The 18,980-nt window shown below is 59.2% G+C and overlaps 1 protein-coding gene across 1 annotated transcript; it reads left to right on the top strand.

The window, feature by feature from the left end:
- The first annotated feature begins 3,125 nt into the window (after positions 1 to 3,125).
- Positions 3,126 to 3,727, top strand: LOC142864347 (uncharacterized). Its single transcript, XM_075997547.1, has one exon. It carries the CDS (start codon positions 3,150 to 3,152, stop codon positions 3,642 to 3,644), a length of 495 nt encoding a protein of 164 aa, XP_075853662.1. The 5' UTR covers positions 3,126 to 3,149; the 3' UTR covers positions 3,645 to 3,727.
- The last annotated feature ends 15,253 nt before the right edge of the window (positions 3,728 to 18,980 follow it).

The following is an 18,980-nucleotide window of genomic DNA, read 5'->3' on the forward strand; positions in this document are numbered from 1 at the left end:
CCTCTGGGGACACCAAGCCTTCCCCTCCCCTCTGAAATCACACCTTACACGCTCACATAATAAACCAAGTCTCCGCACCAGCCGTGCTTCCAAACGCACTGCCCGGCCTGGCCCTCCCGGCTCCTGGCTTTCTGGAAGCTAAGGGTTGGGGGGGACGGCAGCCCCGGCCTCTGTCTCTAGACCCTGGATGGGAATTTGGTGGAGCCCAAGGCTGCACCCCTGGTAGGACAGAGGGTGCCACTCACCCCTGCCGCCAGCCCCAGGCGCAGGGAGAGAGCTGGGCAACAGCCTGGAGAGAGGACAGCAGCGGCAAGCCCAGCCCCCTCCTGCTGGCCCGCTGAGCACGCAGGGGGGCCACCCGCCCCCCAGCCCCAGTCTCTCTGAAGTCGGGGAGCTGGCACCTGGTTGGGTGTCCTGGAGGGGGTGATCTACAGGGGACAGTGTCCCTGGATGGGATGTCCTGGAGTGTCCTGGGTGATCTACAGCGGACAGTGTCCCTGGATGGCATGTCCTGGAGTGTCCTGGGTGGTCTACAGGGGACACTGTCCCTGGATGGGGTGTCCTGGAGTGTCCTGGGTGGTCTGCAGGGGACAGTGTCCCTGGACGGGATGTCCTGGAGTGTCCTGGGTGGTCTGCAGGGGACAGTGTCCCTGGATGGCATGTCCTACAGTGTCCTGGGTGGTCTACAGGGGACAGTGTCCCTGGATGGCATGTCCTGGAGTGTCCTGGGTGGTCTGCAGGGGACAGTGTCCCTGGATGGCATGTCCTGGAGTGTCCTGGGTGGTCTGCAGGGGACAGTGTCCCTGGATGGCATGTCCTGGAGTGTCCTGGGTGGTCTGCAGGGGACACTGTCCCTGGATGGGATGTCCTGGAGTGTCCTGGGTGGTCTGCAGGGGACAGTGTCCCTGGATGGCATGTCCTGGAGTGTCCTGGGTGGTCTGCAGGGGACACTGTCCCTGGATGGCATGTCCTGGAGTGTCCTGGGTGATCTGCAGGGGACAGTGTCCCTGGACGGCATGTCCTGGAGTGTCCTGGGTGGTCTGCAGGGGACAGTGTCCCTGGATGGCATGTCCTGGAGTGTCCTGGGTGGTCTGCAGGGGACAGTGTCCCTGGATGGCATGTCCTGGAGTGTCCTGGGTGATCTGCAGGGGACAGTGTCCCTGGACGGCATGTCCTGGAGTGTCCTGGGTGGTCTGCAGGGGACAGTGTCCCTGGATGGCATGTCCTGGAGTGTCCTGGGTGATCTGCAGGGGACAGTGTCCCTGGACGGGATGTCCTGGAGTGTCCTGGGTGGTCTGCAGGGGACACTGTCCCTGGACGGCATGTCCTGGAGTGTCCTGGGTGGTCTGCAGGGGACAGTGTCCCTGGATGGGATGTCCTGGAGTGTCCTGGGTGGTCTGCAGGGGACACTGTCCCTGGACGGCATGTCCTGGAGTGTCCTGGGTGGTCTGCAGGGGACAGTGTCCCTGGACGGCATGTCCTGGAGTGTCCTGGGTGGTCTGCAGGGGACACTGTCCCTGGATGGGGTGTCCTGGAGTGTCCTGGGTGGTCTGCAGGGGACACTGTCCCTGGATGGCATGTCCTGGAGTGTCCTGGGTGGTCTGCAGGGGACAGTGTCCCTGGATGGCATGTCCTGGAGTGTCCTGGGTGATCTGCAGGGGACAGTGTCCCTGGACGGGATGTCCTGGAGTGTCCTGGGTGGTCTGCAGGGGACACTGTCCCTGGATGGGATGTCCTGGAGTGTCCTGGGTGATCTGCAGGGGACAGTGTCCCTGGACGGGATGTCCTGGAGTGTCCTGGGTGGTCTGCAGGGGACAGTGTCCCTGGATGGCATGTCCTGGAGTGTCCTGGGTGATCTGCAGGGGACAGTGTCCCTGGACGGGATGTCCTGGAGTGTCCTGGGTGGTCTGCAGGGGACAGTGTCCCTGGATGGGGTGTCCTAGAGTGTCCTGGGTGGTCTGCAGGGGACACTGTCCCTGGATGGCATGTCCTGGAGTGTCCTGGGTGGTCTGCAGGGGACAGTGTCCCTGGATGGGATATCCTGGAGTGTCCTGGGTGGTCTGCAGGGGACAGTGTCCCTGGATGGCGTGTCCTGGAGTGTCCTGGGTGGTCTGCAGGGGACAGTGTCCCTGGATGGGGTGTCCTAGAGTGTCCTGGGTGGTCTGCAGGGGACACTGTCCCTGGATGGCATGTCCTGGAGTGTCCTGGGTGGTCTGCAGGGGACAGTGTCCCTGGATGGGATGTCCTGGAGTGTCCTGGGTGGTCTGCAGGGGACAGTGTCCCTGGATGGCATGTCCTGGAGTGTCCTGGGTGGTCTGCAGGGGACAGTGTCCCTGGATGGCGTGTCCTGGAGTGTCCTGGGTGGTCTGCAGGGGACAGTGTCCCTGGATGGCGTGTCCTGGAGTGTCCTGGGTGGTCTGCAGGGGACAGTGTCCCTGGATGGCATGTCCTGGAGTGTCCTGGGTGGTCTGCAGGGGACAGTGTCCCTGGATGGCATGTCCTGGAGTGTCCTGGGTGGTCTGCAGGGGACAGTGTCCCTGGATGGCATGTCCTGGAGTGTCCTGGGTGGTCTGCAGGGGACAGTGTCCCTGGATGGCATGTCCTGGAGTGTCCTGGGTGGTCTGCAGGGGACACTGTCCCTGGATGGCATGTCCTGGAGTGTCCTGGGTGGTCTGCAGGGGACAGTGTCCCTGGATGGCATGTCCTGGAGTGTCCTGGGTGGTCTGCAGGGGACAGTGTCCCTGGATGGCATGTCCTGGAGTGTCCTGGGTGGTCTGCAGGGGACAGTGTCCCTGGATGGCATGTCCTGGAGTGTCCTGGGTGGTCTGCAGGGGACAGTGTCCCTGGATGGCATGTCCTGGAGTGTCCTGGGTGGTCTGCAGGGGACAGTGTCCCTGGATGGCATGTCCTGGAGGGGGTGGCTGCCACCAGGGCCAGAAGCGGCGGCCCATTGCAAGCCCCCCGCCCCCGCCACGGTGTTTCCTGCAGACTGCCTGGGGGCCCTCCCCCTCCAATTCCTGCATTTCTTGTCAGCAGCAGGTCTGTCCCTCCCTGGGAGGAGGCTGTTGCCCGAGGACATGGGGAGGGTGGGGAGCCTTCCTCCTCCCACGCTCTGGTCCACAAAAGGAGAGGCTCCCGGGCCCGCCGCCATGCCCGCCGCAGACGCCCGGGAGCAGCAGGTGGACGGACGCAGCATGGCGGAGTCTCTGTCTGAGGAGCAGGTGGCCCAGTTCAAGGAGGTCTTCAAGCGGGTCGACAAGGACGGGGATGGCAAAATCGACGCCAAGGAGCTGGGCGAGGCCATGCGAGCCCTGGGCAAGAACCCGTCGGAGGAGGAGCTGAAGGCCGTCATCAAGGAGCTGGACGCCGACCACGACGGCGCCATCAGCCTCCCCGAGTTCCTGGCGGCGATGGGCAAGGCGGTGCAGGGCTCGGGCGGCGAGCAGGACCTGCAGGCCACCTTCCGCTCCTTCGACCAGGACGGGGACGGCTACATCAGCAGGGACGAGCTGCGGCAGGCCATGGTGAAGCTGGGCGTGCAGCTGACGGACGAGGAGCTGGACGACCTGCTCGGCGAGGCCGACACGGACCACGACGGGAAGGTGGACTTCGAGGAGTTCTCCCGCGTGCTCGACCAGAAGTGAGGTGCGCCGCCGCCGTCCGGGCAGGGCGGCCTCCGCCCGTCTCCCTCCCGCGACTCCGTCCGAATAAAAAGGACTGCGCAGTCCACCCGTGTCGTGCTCACTGCAGGGGGGCCCCGTGAGCACCCAGGGCTCCCCGAGCCCAGGAGAGGAGCCCGGGCAGGTAGGGGGCGGCTCTGGATCCGGCTCTGCCCGGCCGCGGGTGAGGACGCTGGGCGGACGGGAGCACGTCCCCTCTGTGTGCGGCCTGCGCCCTTCTTCCTCTTCCTCCAGTGCAGCGTGTGTCTGTCCGCACCTGTGTGTGTCCTGCGTCTCTGCAGCTCCATGTGTCTGCGTGTCTGCGTGTGCCTGTGTCTGTGTATGCCTGTGTGTGCATCTGTGTGTCTGCGTGTGTGCCTGTGTGTGCATCTGTGTGTGCATCTGTGTCTGCGTGTGTATGCCTGTGTGTGCATCTGTGTCTGCGTGTGTGTGCCTGTGTGTGCATCTGTGTGCATGTGTGTGCATCTGTATGTGTGTATGTGCCTGTGTCTGCGTGTGTGTGCCTGTGTGTGCATCTGTGTGCATGTGTGTGCATCTGTATGTGTCTGTGTGTGCCTCTGTGTCTGCGTGTGTGTGCCTGTGTATGCCTCTGTGTGTGCCTCTGCCCTGTACCCGAGGTGCAGGTCTTGGGGACACACCCTCTCTGTGGCACGGCAGCCAGACCGGGAAGTGGTCCAGGCCCGGGTGGCGGAGGGCACGGGGGTGGGGGCTGGAGGTGGGCTGTCGCAGAGCTGGTAGGACGCGGAGGGGGCGTCTCCTCTGCTGCCCCTGGACCTGCGCCCGGAGCTCTGACGCGCCCTGAGGCTGCGGGTGAGGGGCGCGCCCTGGGGGGAGCAGCTCTGTGTCCCCAGGGCCCCCTCCTGTCCCGGTTCTCAGGGCGTCAGATCCACCTCCGCACGATGCAGATGGGGAAACTGAGGCCCAGGCAAACTGGTTGCGGGGCAAACCCTTCCCTGATGCCAGGTTGAAATGGGGGTGGCAGGGGAAGGTGGGGCACCTGCTGGGCGCTGGGGCGCTGGTGCTGTCCCTGCCTGGGCAGCAGCTGCCAGCGGGCCTGGGCGCCGCCTCCCAGAGGGAGCTGACTGGGGTTTCTGCTCAAACCCTTGCTGCCGGCCGGCCTGGTCCCGTGCTCACCTCAGGGCGGGAGGGAAGTGGAGCCCTCGCACCTGGGCAGTATCCAAGTGACCCCTCAGCCTCTCCTGCTGCCTGGTGCCGCGGCGCACACCTAGCATGGTGTGGCGCACACCTGGCGTGGTGTGGCGCACACCTGGCGTGGTGTGGCGCACACCTGGCGTGGTGTGGCGCATACCTGCCATGGCGCACACCTGGCGTGGCGCACACCTGCCGCGGCGCACACCTGTCGTGGCGCAGGCTGGGGCCTGGCACCTTGATCCTGACTTGAACACAGAGCCCAGAGAGCCCAGGCCGCCCAGCCAGGGCTGCCGCACCTGTGAAGTTTTTCTTTTATCTCCTGATGGAAAACTTCAGGGACACTCCGGTCTCTGAGGTCCTCACTCATGGCCACCTTGTTCCTCCCACCTTGTCCTCAGGGCCTGGCCCAGCGCTGGAGGCTGGAGCTGGGTGTGCAGAGGATAGAGAGAGACGGAGACAGACAGAGAGGGAGAGACAGAGACACAGAGAGGGAGAGACAGAGAGACAGGGGCAGAGGGAGAGACAGACAGAGAAGGAGAGACAGAGAGATAGAGGGGGGGAGAGACAGACAAAGAAGGAGAGACAGAGACAGACAGAGACAGAGAGACAGACAGGTGGGGCTCCCCAGCCCCTCCCACAGGGCTCTGGAGGGAGGAGCGCGATGAGGAGGTGCCCGGGAGGGGCAGAGGCGGCCTGGGCCTGACCCAGGGTGGCAGCAAAGGCGCTGTCCTGCCTCCAGCTGGGGGTTCCCTCCAGAAAGCCCCTGTCCTCTTAGGGACGCAGGTCACAGAGGTCTGAGTTTCTAAGCCGCCATTCTTCAACGCAGAGCTGCCCCAAGAGGAAGTTTTCCAGGGTCTGTGACAAAATAAAAAACAAAACGAAAATAAAGGCTTTGTGCCCGATTTCTGAACTGCGGGACCGCGCCCTCCCACCGGCCGTCCTTTCTCATGGAAAGCTGCCGTGACCGCAGACCATCTGCGTCTTTTGGGGTTTCCCCTTCTTCACATTCTTATTCTGCAAAATAGAAGTCTCACATGTGGCTCCCCAAAATTCCTTTTGAGATGTCTTTGATCCGTCCACCAGGTTCAAATGTCTGAGAACTGCTTGAAGCTGCAAAATGAATTAAAAAAAAAAATTACATGACTTTGAAGAAATACGCAGTTCCCAGGTGGGAATCTCAACCCCCAAATTCAGGACTGACGGCTCCTCTTGGACTGGGAGGGTTGGGGAGGCTCAGAGGGGCCCCCGCGGTGGCTGTTTCATTTCTTCAGCGGGGGAGGGGGCACTCGCCATTTCACTCCGCGTGTCTAAAATATTTCACACTAAAAAGATCTGGGAGGCCGAGACAGGTGGATCGTTTGAGCTCAGGAGTTTGAGGCCAGCCTGAGCAAGAGTGAGACCCCCCCCATTCTCTAGTAAAATAATAGAAAGAAATTAGCTGGACAACTCAGGAGTTCGAGATCAGCCTGAGCAAGAGCGAGACCCCCGTTCTCTAGTAAAATAATAGAAAGAAATTAGCTGGACAACTCAGGAGTTCGAGATCAGCCTGAGCAAGAGCGAGACCCCCGTTCTCTAGTAAAATAATAGAAAGAAATTAGCTGGACAACTCAGGAGTTCGAGATCAGCCTGAGCAAGAGCGAGACCCCCGTTCTCTAGTAAAATAATAGAAAGAAATTAGCTGGACAACTAAAAATATATATATATATATATATATATATATTTATTTATTATAGAACACATTCTTACATTTGGGAGAAGAAAAGAAAAAAAAAGAAAAGTAAGTACAAATAAAAAATTAAAAGAAAAAAAAGAAAGAAAAAAAATATATATATAAAAAATTAGCCGGGCATGGTGGCGCATGCCTGTAGTCCCTGCTACTCGGGAGGCTGAGGCAGGAGGATTGCTTGAGCCCAGGAGTTTGAGGTTGTTGTGAGCTAGGCTGACGCCACGGCACTCACTCTAGCCCGGACAACAGAGTGAGACTCTGTCTCAAAAAAAAAAAAAAAATAAATAAATATTTTATACTAAGAAAAGGCACACAGGTGATAGGGTACTAGACGTTACATAGGGACACGTGGGAGAGCGTGGCCCTGCCCGCAAGGCCCCTGCTGCCGGCTGACCCAGCGACTGACATACGTGGGAGGGAGGACCTGGGCTCCCCACTGAGCCTGGGAGAGAAGCCTGTCTGTCCCCGTCTCTACAGGTGAGGGCTGGCACAGAACCCGGAAGGGCAGAAGAACAACAAAGACGAAGGCATTTCTGCGGCAGCATCAAGCACAGACAGGACCCACACGCGTGCCGGGACCCGTCCTGCGGGTCAGATCTCGGCTCCCACGTGCCACGTGGCCTGAGGCCCCAACTCTGGGAGAAAACACACTGGGACAAGTCCCCGGGTCCCCAAAACACCTGTGAGGGCACCTCGAGGCCGACTTCCACCCCGCTAACTCTGCCCAGGGACTTAGAGAAGAATTGGCCGGGCGCGTAAGGGGGCAGGGGCGGGAAGGCGGCTGGGGGTGTCCTGCTGTCGGGGGGCAGCCGGGGGACCAGGACACCTGGGCAGGTTCGAGGCAGCCCCGCCCCTGCCGAGAGGGAGAGCCCGCAGCTGCGCAGCCCTCCCGCCCTGCCTGGGGCTCGGGGGGGATTCCTGGGACGGAGGTGGGCAGGCAGGATGAGCTGCTCGCCCCGGGAATCCAGGGCGTGGCATCAGGGCGCTAAAAACCCGGCCAGAGACCAACACGTGGGCGCAGAGAGAAGTGGGGAGCACTGTGGGTGCCCCCTGCCGACTGGACCTCACCTGATCAACATTCCTCTTGGGGGACCCTTCACCAGGGGGAAGAGGGAGGGGTGGGGGGAGAGGGGCCAGGAGGGAATCTGCCCTCAATCCTGCATCCTCCTGGTCCCCGGGGGCCTCTCCTTCAGGGAAGGTGCCCTCTGACCCCCAGAGCAGCTGTGTGCATTCCTCACTGGCCCTGTTTACATGGCCCCAGGTGCCCAGGGTTTCTCAATATCTCTCCCCCCAACCCCGCCCTTTGGGGCAGCCCTGCATTTTCTCATCACTGTGCCCCAGGCCGGGCCGATGTGCACAGAGCTTGCTGGGGGCAAGCCCCCCCCCCACAGCCCCGCTGCCTGCCTCCCGGTAAGACCAGCAACCTGCAGGTGCAGGAAGGCCACAGTCTCAGGTGGCGCTGTGCTCCTTCCTGCCATCCCTGGAACTCTCCGGAATGTGCTGGGCCTCCCAGGAGCACCTGCAGCCACTCACTTCCGACCTAGCTTTCCCAGCACCTGCCGCCCACCCCCACCCCGGCTCTCCCCCTGGGGTGTCTGCACCCAGCCCCCCCTGCCCTCGTGGCAGCGCCCCAGCTCTCCACCTAGCTGGTCCTGCCAGCCGGCCAGCCCCCACCTGTCCCAGCCCTGGGCAGGGCAGGGCGTGGGGCAGGCGCTGGGCTGTGCGGAGTGAGTCAGGCTCGCCCACGCCCATGCCCACGGACAGCCACTGCTTTGCCCCCAGGCTCCCTGCCGACTCCCAGCGCTTAGTTCTGTCCCCGCCGGGGGACTGGGAGGGCCTCGGACCAAGTCGGGGGTCCTGGACTTCCCGGCCGAGCCCACCCGGGCGGCTGCTGGTGACCGCCCAGCTCTGGTCTTGCTTGGAGGGAGGCCGGGGTGGGGGTGGGGGTGGGGGCAGCACAGGGGAGAGGTGGCCCCTTGAGCCGCCTGCACCTGCAGGCCTCGCCAGCCCCAGGCCAAGCCCAGGCCCTCCTCCTGAGAGAGGGCCGCCCTCTCTTTGTCCCTAGACTGGGACAGAAGCAGAGCTTGGCGCCCGGGGGCAGCCACTGCACAGACTGGGACACGTGGGAGTGAGGGGTCAGGGCCCCCCATGGTCAGGCCAGCCCTTAAGGCCCCGTGAGTGGGGGGCCAGGACTCCCAGGTTCCAGGCCTGAGGTCTGGGGCTTGCTGTGCTGGGCAGCTTCAGGTCAGTCACCTCCCCATCTGGGCTCAGCGGCGCCTGGGTAAGGCAGGGGGAGGGCATCCCCGGGAAGGAAAACGTCTCACAGTCGTCAGCAGGAAGGGACTGAGTAATCGTGGGTCCGACGCGCTCTCATTTTATAGCCAAGACGAAGGCCCAGAGAGGGTGAGACGTGTGCAAAGTTGCACAGCATTTAGCGTCTGTCGAGTCCTCTCCAAGCTTCTTCTCAGCACGCCAAGGGAGCCCCCTGCCCTGCCCTTCTCAGTGGGGTGCTCAGGACAGAGGCTGGGGGCAGCAGAGACCCCTGGGCTTGGGAGGCAGAGGAGAAAGAAGCCGGGGTTGTGGGGCCCCCAGCCCTGACTTACTGACGAGGTCCCTCTTAAGCAACTCATCCGGTCCCCAAAGCTCCCAGAACAAGCTGGACGCCGTTTCCTCCTGGTGCTTTTTCGACAGAGAGATGCTGTCCTGGCTCTTTGGCTCCTCGCTTGGGGGAGTTGCAGGCAGGCCGGGGCCACGGAGCCAAAATAGGCAGGAAGCACTTCCACACGAGCCGCTTCTACTGTAGAAGAAGAAGGAAGAGGCCGGGCGCGGTGGCTCACGCCTGTCATCCTAGCACTCTGGGAGGCCGAGGCGGGTGGATCGCTCAAGGTCAGGAGTTCGAAACCAGCCTGAGCAAGAGCGAGACCCCGTCTCTACTAAACATAGAAGGGAATTAGCCAGACAACTAAAAATATATAGGAAAAAATTAGCTGGGCATGGCGGTGCATGCCTGTAGTCCCAGCTACTCGGGAGGCTGAGGCAGAAGGATCGCTCGAGGTCAGGAGTCTGAGGTTGCTGTGAGCTGGGCTGACGCCACGGCACTCTAGCCCGGGCAACAGAGTGAGACTCTGTCTCAAAAAAAAAAAAAAAAAAAAAGAAAGAAAGAAAGAAAGAAAAAGAAAAAGAAAAAGAGAAGGAAGAAAGACAAAAAGCTACCCAAAGTGAAAAATACGTTGCAGAGAGAGGAACAGGCCAGTCTCCACGGTGGAGAAAGACCTTAAGGGTGCCCAGGAGGTTTCCTATTATCGGCCTCGTCCCGGGCGGGCTTCCACGAGGCGTGGGACGTCACCAGGTGATCAATATACATGACTGTCAGGTGTTCAGCATTTTCCTGCAGTCCCTTCTCCCGACTGGTACCGGGGTCTCTCCCCCTGGGAGCCACCCTCCTGGCCTGTGTCTGCCACCTGCAGATCCCATCCCTGCCTGACACGCCTGCGGCCAGAGACGATTTGACTTATATTTTTCTGATGTTTAAAGCTATGCAAGTTCATTGAAAAAGAAGTCAGTAGAATAAGATAAGCAGCCGGGCGCGGTGGCTCACGCCTGTCATCCTAGCACTCTGGGAGGCCAAGGCGGGCGGATCACTCAAGGTCAGGAGTTCGAAATCAGTCTGAGCAAGAGGGAGACACCCCCCCCCCCGTATCTACTATAAATAGAAAGAAATCAATTGGCCAACTAAAAATATATACAGAAAAAATCAGCCGGGCATGGTGGCGCATGCCTGTAGTCCCAGCTACTCGGGAGGCTGAGGCAGGAGGATTACTTGAGCCCAGGAGTTGGAGGTTGCTGTGAGCCAGGCTGACGCCACGGCACTCACTCTAGCCTGGGCAACAAATCGAGACTCTGTCTCAAAAAAAAAAAAAAAAAAAGAAAAAAACAATAAGATAAGCAGAGGAGATCAGAGCATGGCTGCCCCAAAGTCGCCGCGGTGGCTTGAGGATTGTTTGAGTCACTGAGAAGTAGCAGATGCAGGAGGCATCTCTGCCCTCCCCCGTCTGCCTAAAAGCAGGACACAAGTGTCCTCTTGTGATGGCAGCCCCTCCCTCTCCCATGCCAGGAAGAGGAGGACCCTAATCCACAGAGATAACCCTCTCTTCCACCAGTTCCTCCTGCACTGTGACCCCCACACACAATTCACCACCCCAGCCGCCAAAACCCCCCTTCCTTGTCTTGTCACTTCCCAATTTATCGCCCTCTGTTAAAGTGGCATATACCGTGTTTTCCCCCAAAATAAGACCTACCCATAAAATAAGCCCTAGCAGGATCTCTAAGCATGTGCGCAATAGAAGCCCCACCCCGAAAATAAGCCCTAGTGACGGGCGTGGCTGCGCAGCGCGTCTGCACAACCCATGCGTGTCGTCGCAGAGCGGGAAAGAAGACGAGCAGCCCTTCCCATCTGCCCCGTGAGAGCTCTGTTGCTTGACAGGAGAGATTGGGGCCAGTGGCTCTAAAGGAAATAGAGTCGCAAGAAATTCAGGATGGGATTCGGGGTTTGGAGAGTGATGATGATGTTCCAGAAGAAGACGACTCAACTCCATTTGAATAAATGCAGATGGTGGTACCGTACTTTAAAGCAAATAACACATCCCCTGAAAATAAGCCCCAGGGTGTCTTCTGGAGGAAAAATAAATATAAGAGCCTGCCTTATTTTCAGGGAGACACGGCAAGCTTGCCAGCCTGGCCACCTCTTTGTGTTTTCCCTTCTTTTCTGCGAAGCTCCTGTCTGCTTGTGGAACAGAGCTTTTCTCCTGTTAATCAGCCTTTGGTCCGTGTAGTTCACAGATGCCGGGCCCTCAACTGAGAACCTGGAGGGAGAGGAAAAGTTTCCCCCCTCCTACCAGAGCATAGACAGCAGGATAAAATGCAGGAAGTAGAAACCTCACACAATTTTCTACTCCAAGACCGTGTGTAAATATTTGGGAACACACCTTTGGGAACACACCTGCCTTTTTTTTTTTCCCTTTTCTATCCATCCACAAATGTCCATGTCTATGTATTTATTTATTTTCTGAGACAGAGTCTCGTTTTGTTGCCCAGGCTAGAGTGGTGCTCTATGGGCTCGGGTGGGCCCATAAAGCAATAAGAACACCATGGAGACTTATCTGTCTTTACTGCCCCAGAGACCGAAAAAGGGAGTCTGAGGATCCTAGAGAGGAAGTGACTCACTGCAGTCTCGGGGTGAGGTGTCCCCAAAAGGACCTGGGACGGAATTCAAGGGCTCAGGAGGACGCCTCCTCCCCAGCCCCCCACAGTGCTCCGGGGGCCCCCCGGGGAGCTCCGTGGAGGCTCCTGGGTGGGCCCTGTGCCCCCGGGGGACTGGTCCTGGGTGGGGTTCTGGGGAGGGGGCTGGCCGGGACCCACGCGGCAGAACGAGTGTCTTCTGGACGCTGCCGTCCTGAGTTACACCTGACGCCTCCGGCCACGCACACAGGTGGCTTCAGCCCTGGCTCTGTCTGAGCGGCGTGAAGACCTTCCGGGGCAGGGAGCAGGCCGACCCCACCCCTCGGTTCACGTGGCCGCTGCGTCCTGAGGTCCAGGATGCTGAGAGGGGCGGAGAGTGCGGGAGACACCTCCCGGGAGACGAAGCACTTTGAGTCATTCAGGGAAACCCGATTCTCCGAAAGCCACTTCTCTGAAAACAAACTTGCGAAAAGACCAGCTCCACAGATGGTCCATTTGGTGCTTTTCCAATGTACCCAAAATTTATTTAAAAGAAACAAAGATCACAGAAATTATATGTTGCATAAGCTATTTTAGCAGTTGTTGGGTATTTCATTCAAGTTTTATTTATCCCGTTAGAGTTTTCCCTTTAGCTTTATTTATCTATTTATTTATTTTTCTGAGACAGAGTCTCGCTCTGTTGCCCAGACTAGAGTGCCGTGGCGTCAGCCTAGCTCACAGCAACCTCAAACTCCTAGGCTCAAGCGATCCTCCTGCCTCAGCCTCCCGAGTAGCTGGGCAATACATGTGCCACCTTGCCCAGCTAATTTTTTCTATATATTTTTAGTTGGCCAATTAATTTCTTTCTATTTAGAGTAGAGACGGGGTCTTGCTTTTGCTCAGGCTGGTTTCGAACTCCTGACCTTGAGCGATCCGCCCGCCTCGGCCTCCCAGAGTGCTAGGATGACAGGCGTGAGCCACCGTGCCCGGCCTCCCTTTAGTTTTATTGTAGCCTCGTGAGTTATTTAAGTTGCAATGGGTTCACCTGACCATCGCGCCGTAACCCAGCACAGAGTGAAGTTTTCTGGCTTTTTTTTTTTCCCCCTTTCACTTTCTCAGTACTTTTGGTTCTATGATTTTAAGGAAGGAAAACTTCTGGTCATTTCAAAATTCAGCATAAATCATACATAGGGCAGGGTTCTCTCCCCTGCTAGACTTTCAACACAGTCTGTTGCTTTGGTTATTTAATTCACAGGTTTATTAACCGGCTCAATCAGATGGATATTTCGCATGTAAGTATTCGGTAAGTAGTTGGTGTCCGAAATATGAATCACAAACACGAAACCAACATCTAGCAGAACTGAACTGATGCGTCCATCAGAACTGGCTTGGATGGACTAGCTCTGCTGAAACACAAGCTAGTTTCGACCAAAGCAAACATTTCCCCCAGATTCTCCAAGATGGTAATCAGGAAATTGATTTCAGGCAAGTTATTCTACCTCCGCCCAAAACAGATGTTTCGAATTCCATATGTTTATTTATTTATTTTTTTCCTCTGAGCAAGTTGCGGCTGGACATGTGTTTTCTAGGTTGGATTGCCCCCGGATCTTTTCAGTCCTGATCTTATATTCACTCCTGGTAAGGCCCGAGGACCCAATTCCTCTTTTAAGATCCGTATCGAATGCCTCCTGCTCCTGGAATCTTCCAGAGCAGGGCCGGGCACAGATGCGCTTTCTGAGTGAGGGGCTAACTGTGATCTCTTATCAACCTGCACGAAATATGCACGTTGCACCAAACAATCAAATAAAACCCGTCGACGCTTAAACTGGATCGTAACCTCCCGGAGTGATTTTTTTTTTTTTTTTTTTTGAGACAGAGTCTCACTCTGTTGCCCGGGCTAGAGTGAGTGCCATGGCGTCAGCCTAGCTCACAGCAACCTCAAACTCCTGGGCTCAAGCGATCCTCCTGCCTCAGCCTCCCGAGTAGCTGAGACTACAGGCATGCGCCACCATGCCTGGCTAATTTTTTCTCTATATTTTTAGTTGTCTACTTAATTTCTTTGTATTTATAGTAGAGACGGGGGAGACGTCTCCCTCTTGCTCAGGCTGGTCTCGAACTCCTGACCTCGAGCAATCCGCCCGCCTCGGGTTCCCCAGAACTCTCAGGGTGAAGAGAGATCTTCACGGCCCTGGTGAGAAGAGGGCACGGCCTCTTTTATACCCTGTTGTCTAAGGGCCATGAAAACAGTCCCTTCAACGATCGCAGAGATCCAACAGCTCTTGGTGTAGAAACAAGGGGGTTCAAGGGCACCGGACCCCGTGGGACAGACAGAGATTGGGATGTCAGACCCCCTGGGCCTGTTTAGATTTCCCACCAAGGCTTCTCTCTGCGGCGGGCCCCTCCCACAAACAGATCCACTAAGAGCCGTGCCCAGTAGGCACAGGGACCGTGAGTCTCGGATTCTCAGGGGCAATCTATGTAAACTATTCTGTCTCCTTTCCTCTGAAAACTGGTCCAGCTCTTGAGCCTCCGGATCGTAACCGTGGCCTCGGCGCCCGTGGGGCTCGGGGGCTCCGTGGCCCTCCAGAGGGGGCAGGCGTGGCCCTCCCCCGCCCGGTACAGTGAAGCCGGGGGACCTGCCTGTCCTCTGCCCCATGACCTCACCTCTCTCCTCCCGCTTTCTCTGGGACCGCCTCTAACAGGGAACGGGCCAGAGGCCTCCTGCAAGCTCCTGCTTGCCTGTCTGCCATCTGCGGTTGGTTGCCGTCCCTGGGGGGGAGGGGTGCTGGTCTCCCGTCCCCTCCCCCCCACCGTACACAGTCCTGCCCGGGGGGGGGGGGGGGGGCCGGCACCTGCTGCCGTGTTGTGCAAGATGGCACCCCCCAACCCCGGGGGCTGCACAAGCAACACCCCAGGAGCTTTTGGCAGGTGTGCCGGGCCTGGCCACGGCCCAGGTGTGTGGCCGTCTTGTCTGAGCTCCCCCGGTGCTTGTGTGGCCGAGATCGGGCTCTGGGGCTCGCTCTGGCCTGTCCTGGGAGCCACGACAACGCGTCTCAGAGCTCCACCGCGGGGCCCTGCGGGCCGGGCGAGCCCCAGTCTGAGTCACTGTGTTTGGGAACAGACCGTGCTGTGTTGGTGGCCCGGCAGCCACCAGACCTGCTCCTCCACCCCCCTCAGACGCTTTGTGCCAGGCACCGGGGGCTGATCCCCGAGTCCCCGCCTTTCTGCGGGCTTGACCTCTGACCTCTATAAACGCCGAATCTCTCGGTGCCCTTGAGGAGCCGCAGTTTCCCTCACCTGGAGCCTTGTGGCTGTGACCGCCTGGCGGAGGTGTTGGTGACACGCATTCATTCATTCGTTCCTCGCTGCCCGAGCGTTTCGTTGGCCACCCCGTCTCACTGTGGGCCTGGGGGCCGGGGGAGACACAGACGGCCCCAGCCTCTGGCCTCTAGGGAGAGGAGAGGGGACGCGGATGTAGATGACCCCACACAAAGACAGCGGGCAGGTGACTGTTGGCGGGTCCAGGTGCAGGAGCTCAGGGAAGGGCGAGGCTGGCGGGTGGCCCCCACGCCGGGAAGCTGTCAGTGGCGACGGCTGCTCTGGGAGCCCAGTGCTGGTGAAGGGGAGCCGGGGCGGGGCAGCCGCAGTGTCCCCGGGGCAGAGGTGGCTCGGGTAGCGGTGGGTGGGGGCACGGCTCCGGGTGGCCCTGGCACCGTCACCGGGGCTCGTCTGCACCCTGGGCATTGCAGACGGCGGGAGGGCTGGACCCTGGTGCCGTGGGGTGGGCAGGGGAGGTGGCCCACCCGACACCCTACCGGGACTTCTCGGGGACGGCTGGGCCACGTGAGGTCTAGAGGGACTGGGCCATCGATGGGGCAGAAGCTCTCGAATGAGGGAGGGTGACTGGCATGACCTTGAACTTGGCTCCTCCTTTGAAGAAGCTTGAAGAGAAGGAAGAAATGCCAGGATATGAGAAGAGGGTTCCAGGCGTTTTTGTTGGTTTGTTTGAATTCAAAACCGCCTGCACAGGCCGGGCGCGGTGGCTCACGTCTGTCATCCTAGCACTCTGGGAGGCCGAGGCGGGAGGATTGCTCGAGGTTAGGAGTTCGAAACCAGCCTGAGCAAGAGCGAGACCCCCGTCTCTACTATAAATAGAAAGAAATTAATTGGCCAACTAAAAATATATAGAAAAAATTAGCCGGGCATGGTGGCGCGTGCCTGTCGTCCCAGCTACTCAGGAGGCTGAAGCAGAAAGATTACTTGAGCCCAGGAGTTTGAGGTTGCTGTGAGCTAGGCTGACGCCACGACACTCACTCTAGCCTGGGCAACAAAGTGAGACTCTGTCTCAAAAAAAAAAAAAAAAAAAAAAACCGCCTGCACAAGCCAACTCTCAGCCACAGTTTCCTCATTTGCAAACGGGAGCAGCCACGCCCCTCTCTCCACTGACTCAATCAAAGCGCCGGGGCCATTTTGGGCCTGGCGAAACACGGTGCCACGGCAGGAGATGGCCGGGCTGTCCCCGTGAGCGGGCGGCGCTCTTGCGGGCTCCGGGCCCCGGGCCCCGGGCCCACGGTGCTGGATTCATCCATGTCATCCCGCAGCTCTGGGGGAGGCTGAGCCCGTCGGGGTCCCTGCGCTCCCTTCTCTGGGCTTCCCTCAGGGCAGAAGGGGGTTTCCTGCCAGGGACCACCGACCGTGGCATCCGTCAGGGCCGGCCGGCGGGAGGGACACTATGGCGCCCCAGACGCCACGCTGGTCCCTGGCTCTGGGGAAAAAAACCCGACAACAACAAAGTCTTTAAGCATGCACTTTTGGAGCAGAGAGCGGCATTTGTGTGCAGGTTGCAATTATTGCGGGGACGTAGGTACGGCACCCGGGAGGGAGAGAGAAACGGAGAACAGTCGGTGACTAGCGTGGCAGCCCTGAGAGTGACCACGGAGACGGTCATGGCAAGGGCCGGCCGGAAGGAGCGTGGACTCTGCACCACCCACGGTTCCCGGGGCTCACAGCACGAGAGCGCCCCTGAGCTCCCTTTCAGAGCCAAAAATATCCCCGGCGGAGCTTACCGACCTCACGCTGTTTGCAGGACTCTGATTGTTGCCGTTTCCTTGCATTTAAGGCAAGGGAAGCTGGTTTTCCACTTAGGATGATGACGCAAAGCGCTCGTTTAAAATGCGTTTGCTAAAAACAGAGAGCCTGCGTTAAAATCGACCAGGTAGACAATAAACCCAAAAGTGCGACGTCGTGATGGCGGGCCCCCAGCGCGTGAGCTTTAGGAAATGCACGCGTGACCCCGGCCTCCCGTGTTGCCGAGGAGGAGGCCAAGGCCCAGGAAGGCGGGGGCTCGGCCAGGGGCTCCCGGGACAGGAGGTCGTGCGGGAGCCAGGGAGGGAGCTCAGCCTGCCTGGGCTCTGGGGGTCCTGCGACCTGGTGACCTCCCCACTTGCTCCTGCTCCTCCTCGGGTGAGGGGCCCCCTCGGGGCCCAGGGAGAGCAAGCATCCAGCCCCAGCCGCAGAAGGGACTTTCTGAAGACACAGCCTCCCAATCCGATGCATGTCACCAAAAGCCTTTGAAAATGCCGTGAGGTCTGCAAACTTCTGTTTTTGCTCATGCAGGAAAGCACTGGGCGCCACTCTTTGCTGGCGACCTTTAGCTTCTCAGCCTGCCCCCGGGGGAGGGGGCAGGGAAGCAGGGAGCCCTGGAGAGGTGGCTCCGCCTGGCCTCGGGTAGGAAGAGGAGGAAGCACTGCTAACAAGACCTGCTAAAAAGGTCACACATGCAAGACACCCCTTGCAGCGCTCAGCACTCGCTCACAAAGCAGTGACTGGGAATACCGAGTTTCCCCGAAAATAAGCCCTACTCATGAAAGAAGCCCCGGCAGGATTGCGTTTGCGCAATAGAAGCCCCACCCCGAAAATAAGCCCTAGCGGACAGGCGTGGCTGCGCGGCGCATCTGCACAACCCATGCATGTCGTCATGTCGTCGCAGAGCGGGAAAGAAGACGAGCAGCCCTTCTCATCTGCCCCGTGAGAGCTCTAGTGCTCGACATGAGAGATTGGGGCCAGTGGTTCTAAAGGAAATAGAGTCGCAAGACATTCAGGATGGGATTCGGGGTTTGGAGAGTGATGATGATGTTCCAGAAGAAGACGACTTCACTCTATTTGAATCAATGTAGATTGTTGTACCGTACTTAAAAAAAATAACACATCCCCTGAAAATAAGCCCTAGGGTGTCTTCTTGAGGGAAAATAAATATAAGTCCCTGTCTTATTTTCTGGGAAACACGGTACTGCCTTGGGGTCCAGGGAAGTCTGAGAATGAAGCTCAATTTGAGCCCTTCCCAGGGAGGGGACTCAGGGTGGGCGTCCAGGAGTCTCCCCCACGGCAGACGGGTCGTCTGGTCACCCCGCGTGTGCTCTCCAGCCAGGGGCTTGCACTAAGTACCCTCTGGAAGCCCCTGTACGCACCAGAAGTCTCTCTAGACACAAGTGTCACATGGGTGCAGGGGGCCGGTGACTTTTGGGGGCCAGCCCTTCTCTCTGCGTCTTCTCTCCTGCTCTGCCACCTGTATGCACAGCAGCGTGAGCTCAGAGGCCGGGAGGGGACGATGGCTCTGAGGAACCTCCCTCTGCAGGGACCGGAGCAGGAGCAGGACGGGCTCCCAGGACGGGTGGGGGGGAGGCCTGGCTGTGCTGGGGGCGGGGAGGAGGAGGGCGGCATTCCCAGCGGGGAACGGAGCATGCGAAGGCACAGCGCCGCCGTCCCAGCCTGGCCGCCAGGGAGACAGACACGGTGGCAGGTCATTGCCAGAGTTAGGGTGCCATTTCTCCAGTGCCCTCTGATTCTAGAACCTTCCCGAACAAACAGAAAGTTTCTCCTCCTTTGTAAAGAGTCCTGTTAAGTCAACGGCCGTGCTTGTCTGTTTTCTCGGTCGCGGCCGAGAAACTCATTAGAAAGTTCTGGAGAGATTCCGGAGTTCTGGAGGAACCGGGCTGTTCTCTGCCTGGAGCAGGCGGAGAAGGACAGGAAGAGTTTCCGCTGCGGAAAAGACCGGCTCGGGCTCCTCCGCTGGAGCCAACACCGGTCTGGGGCTTTGGGGACCCCTCCCCACCGGCTCTCGGGTGGGGTGCGGGGAGGGGGCGTATTTACAGCTGATGTGTCGTTTCCCCCCTGGGACCGCAGGTCTGGGAAGGACCCCGGGACTC

Source organism: Microcebus murinus, chromosome 25, assembly GCF_040939455.1.
Source record: "Microcebus murinus isolate Inina chromosome 25, M.murinus_Inina_mat1.0, whole genome shotgun sequence".
Lineage (NCBI taxonomy): Eukaryota > Metazoa > Chordata > Mammalia > Primates > Cheirogaleidae > Microcebus > Microcebus murinus.

Bases quoted from the DNA above. Each gene is read 5' to 3' on its own strand.
- LOC142864347 (XM_075997547.1), top strand. From the start codon at position 3,150: ATGCCCGCCGCAGACGCCCGGGAGCAGCAGGTGGACGGACGCAGCATG.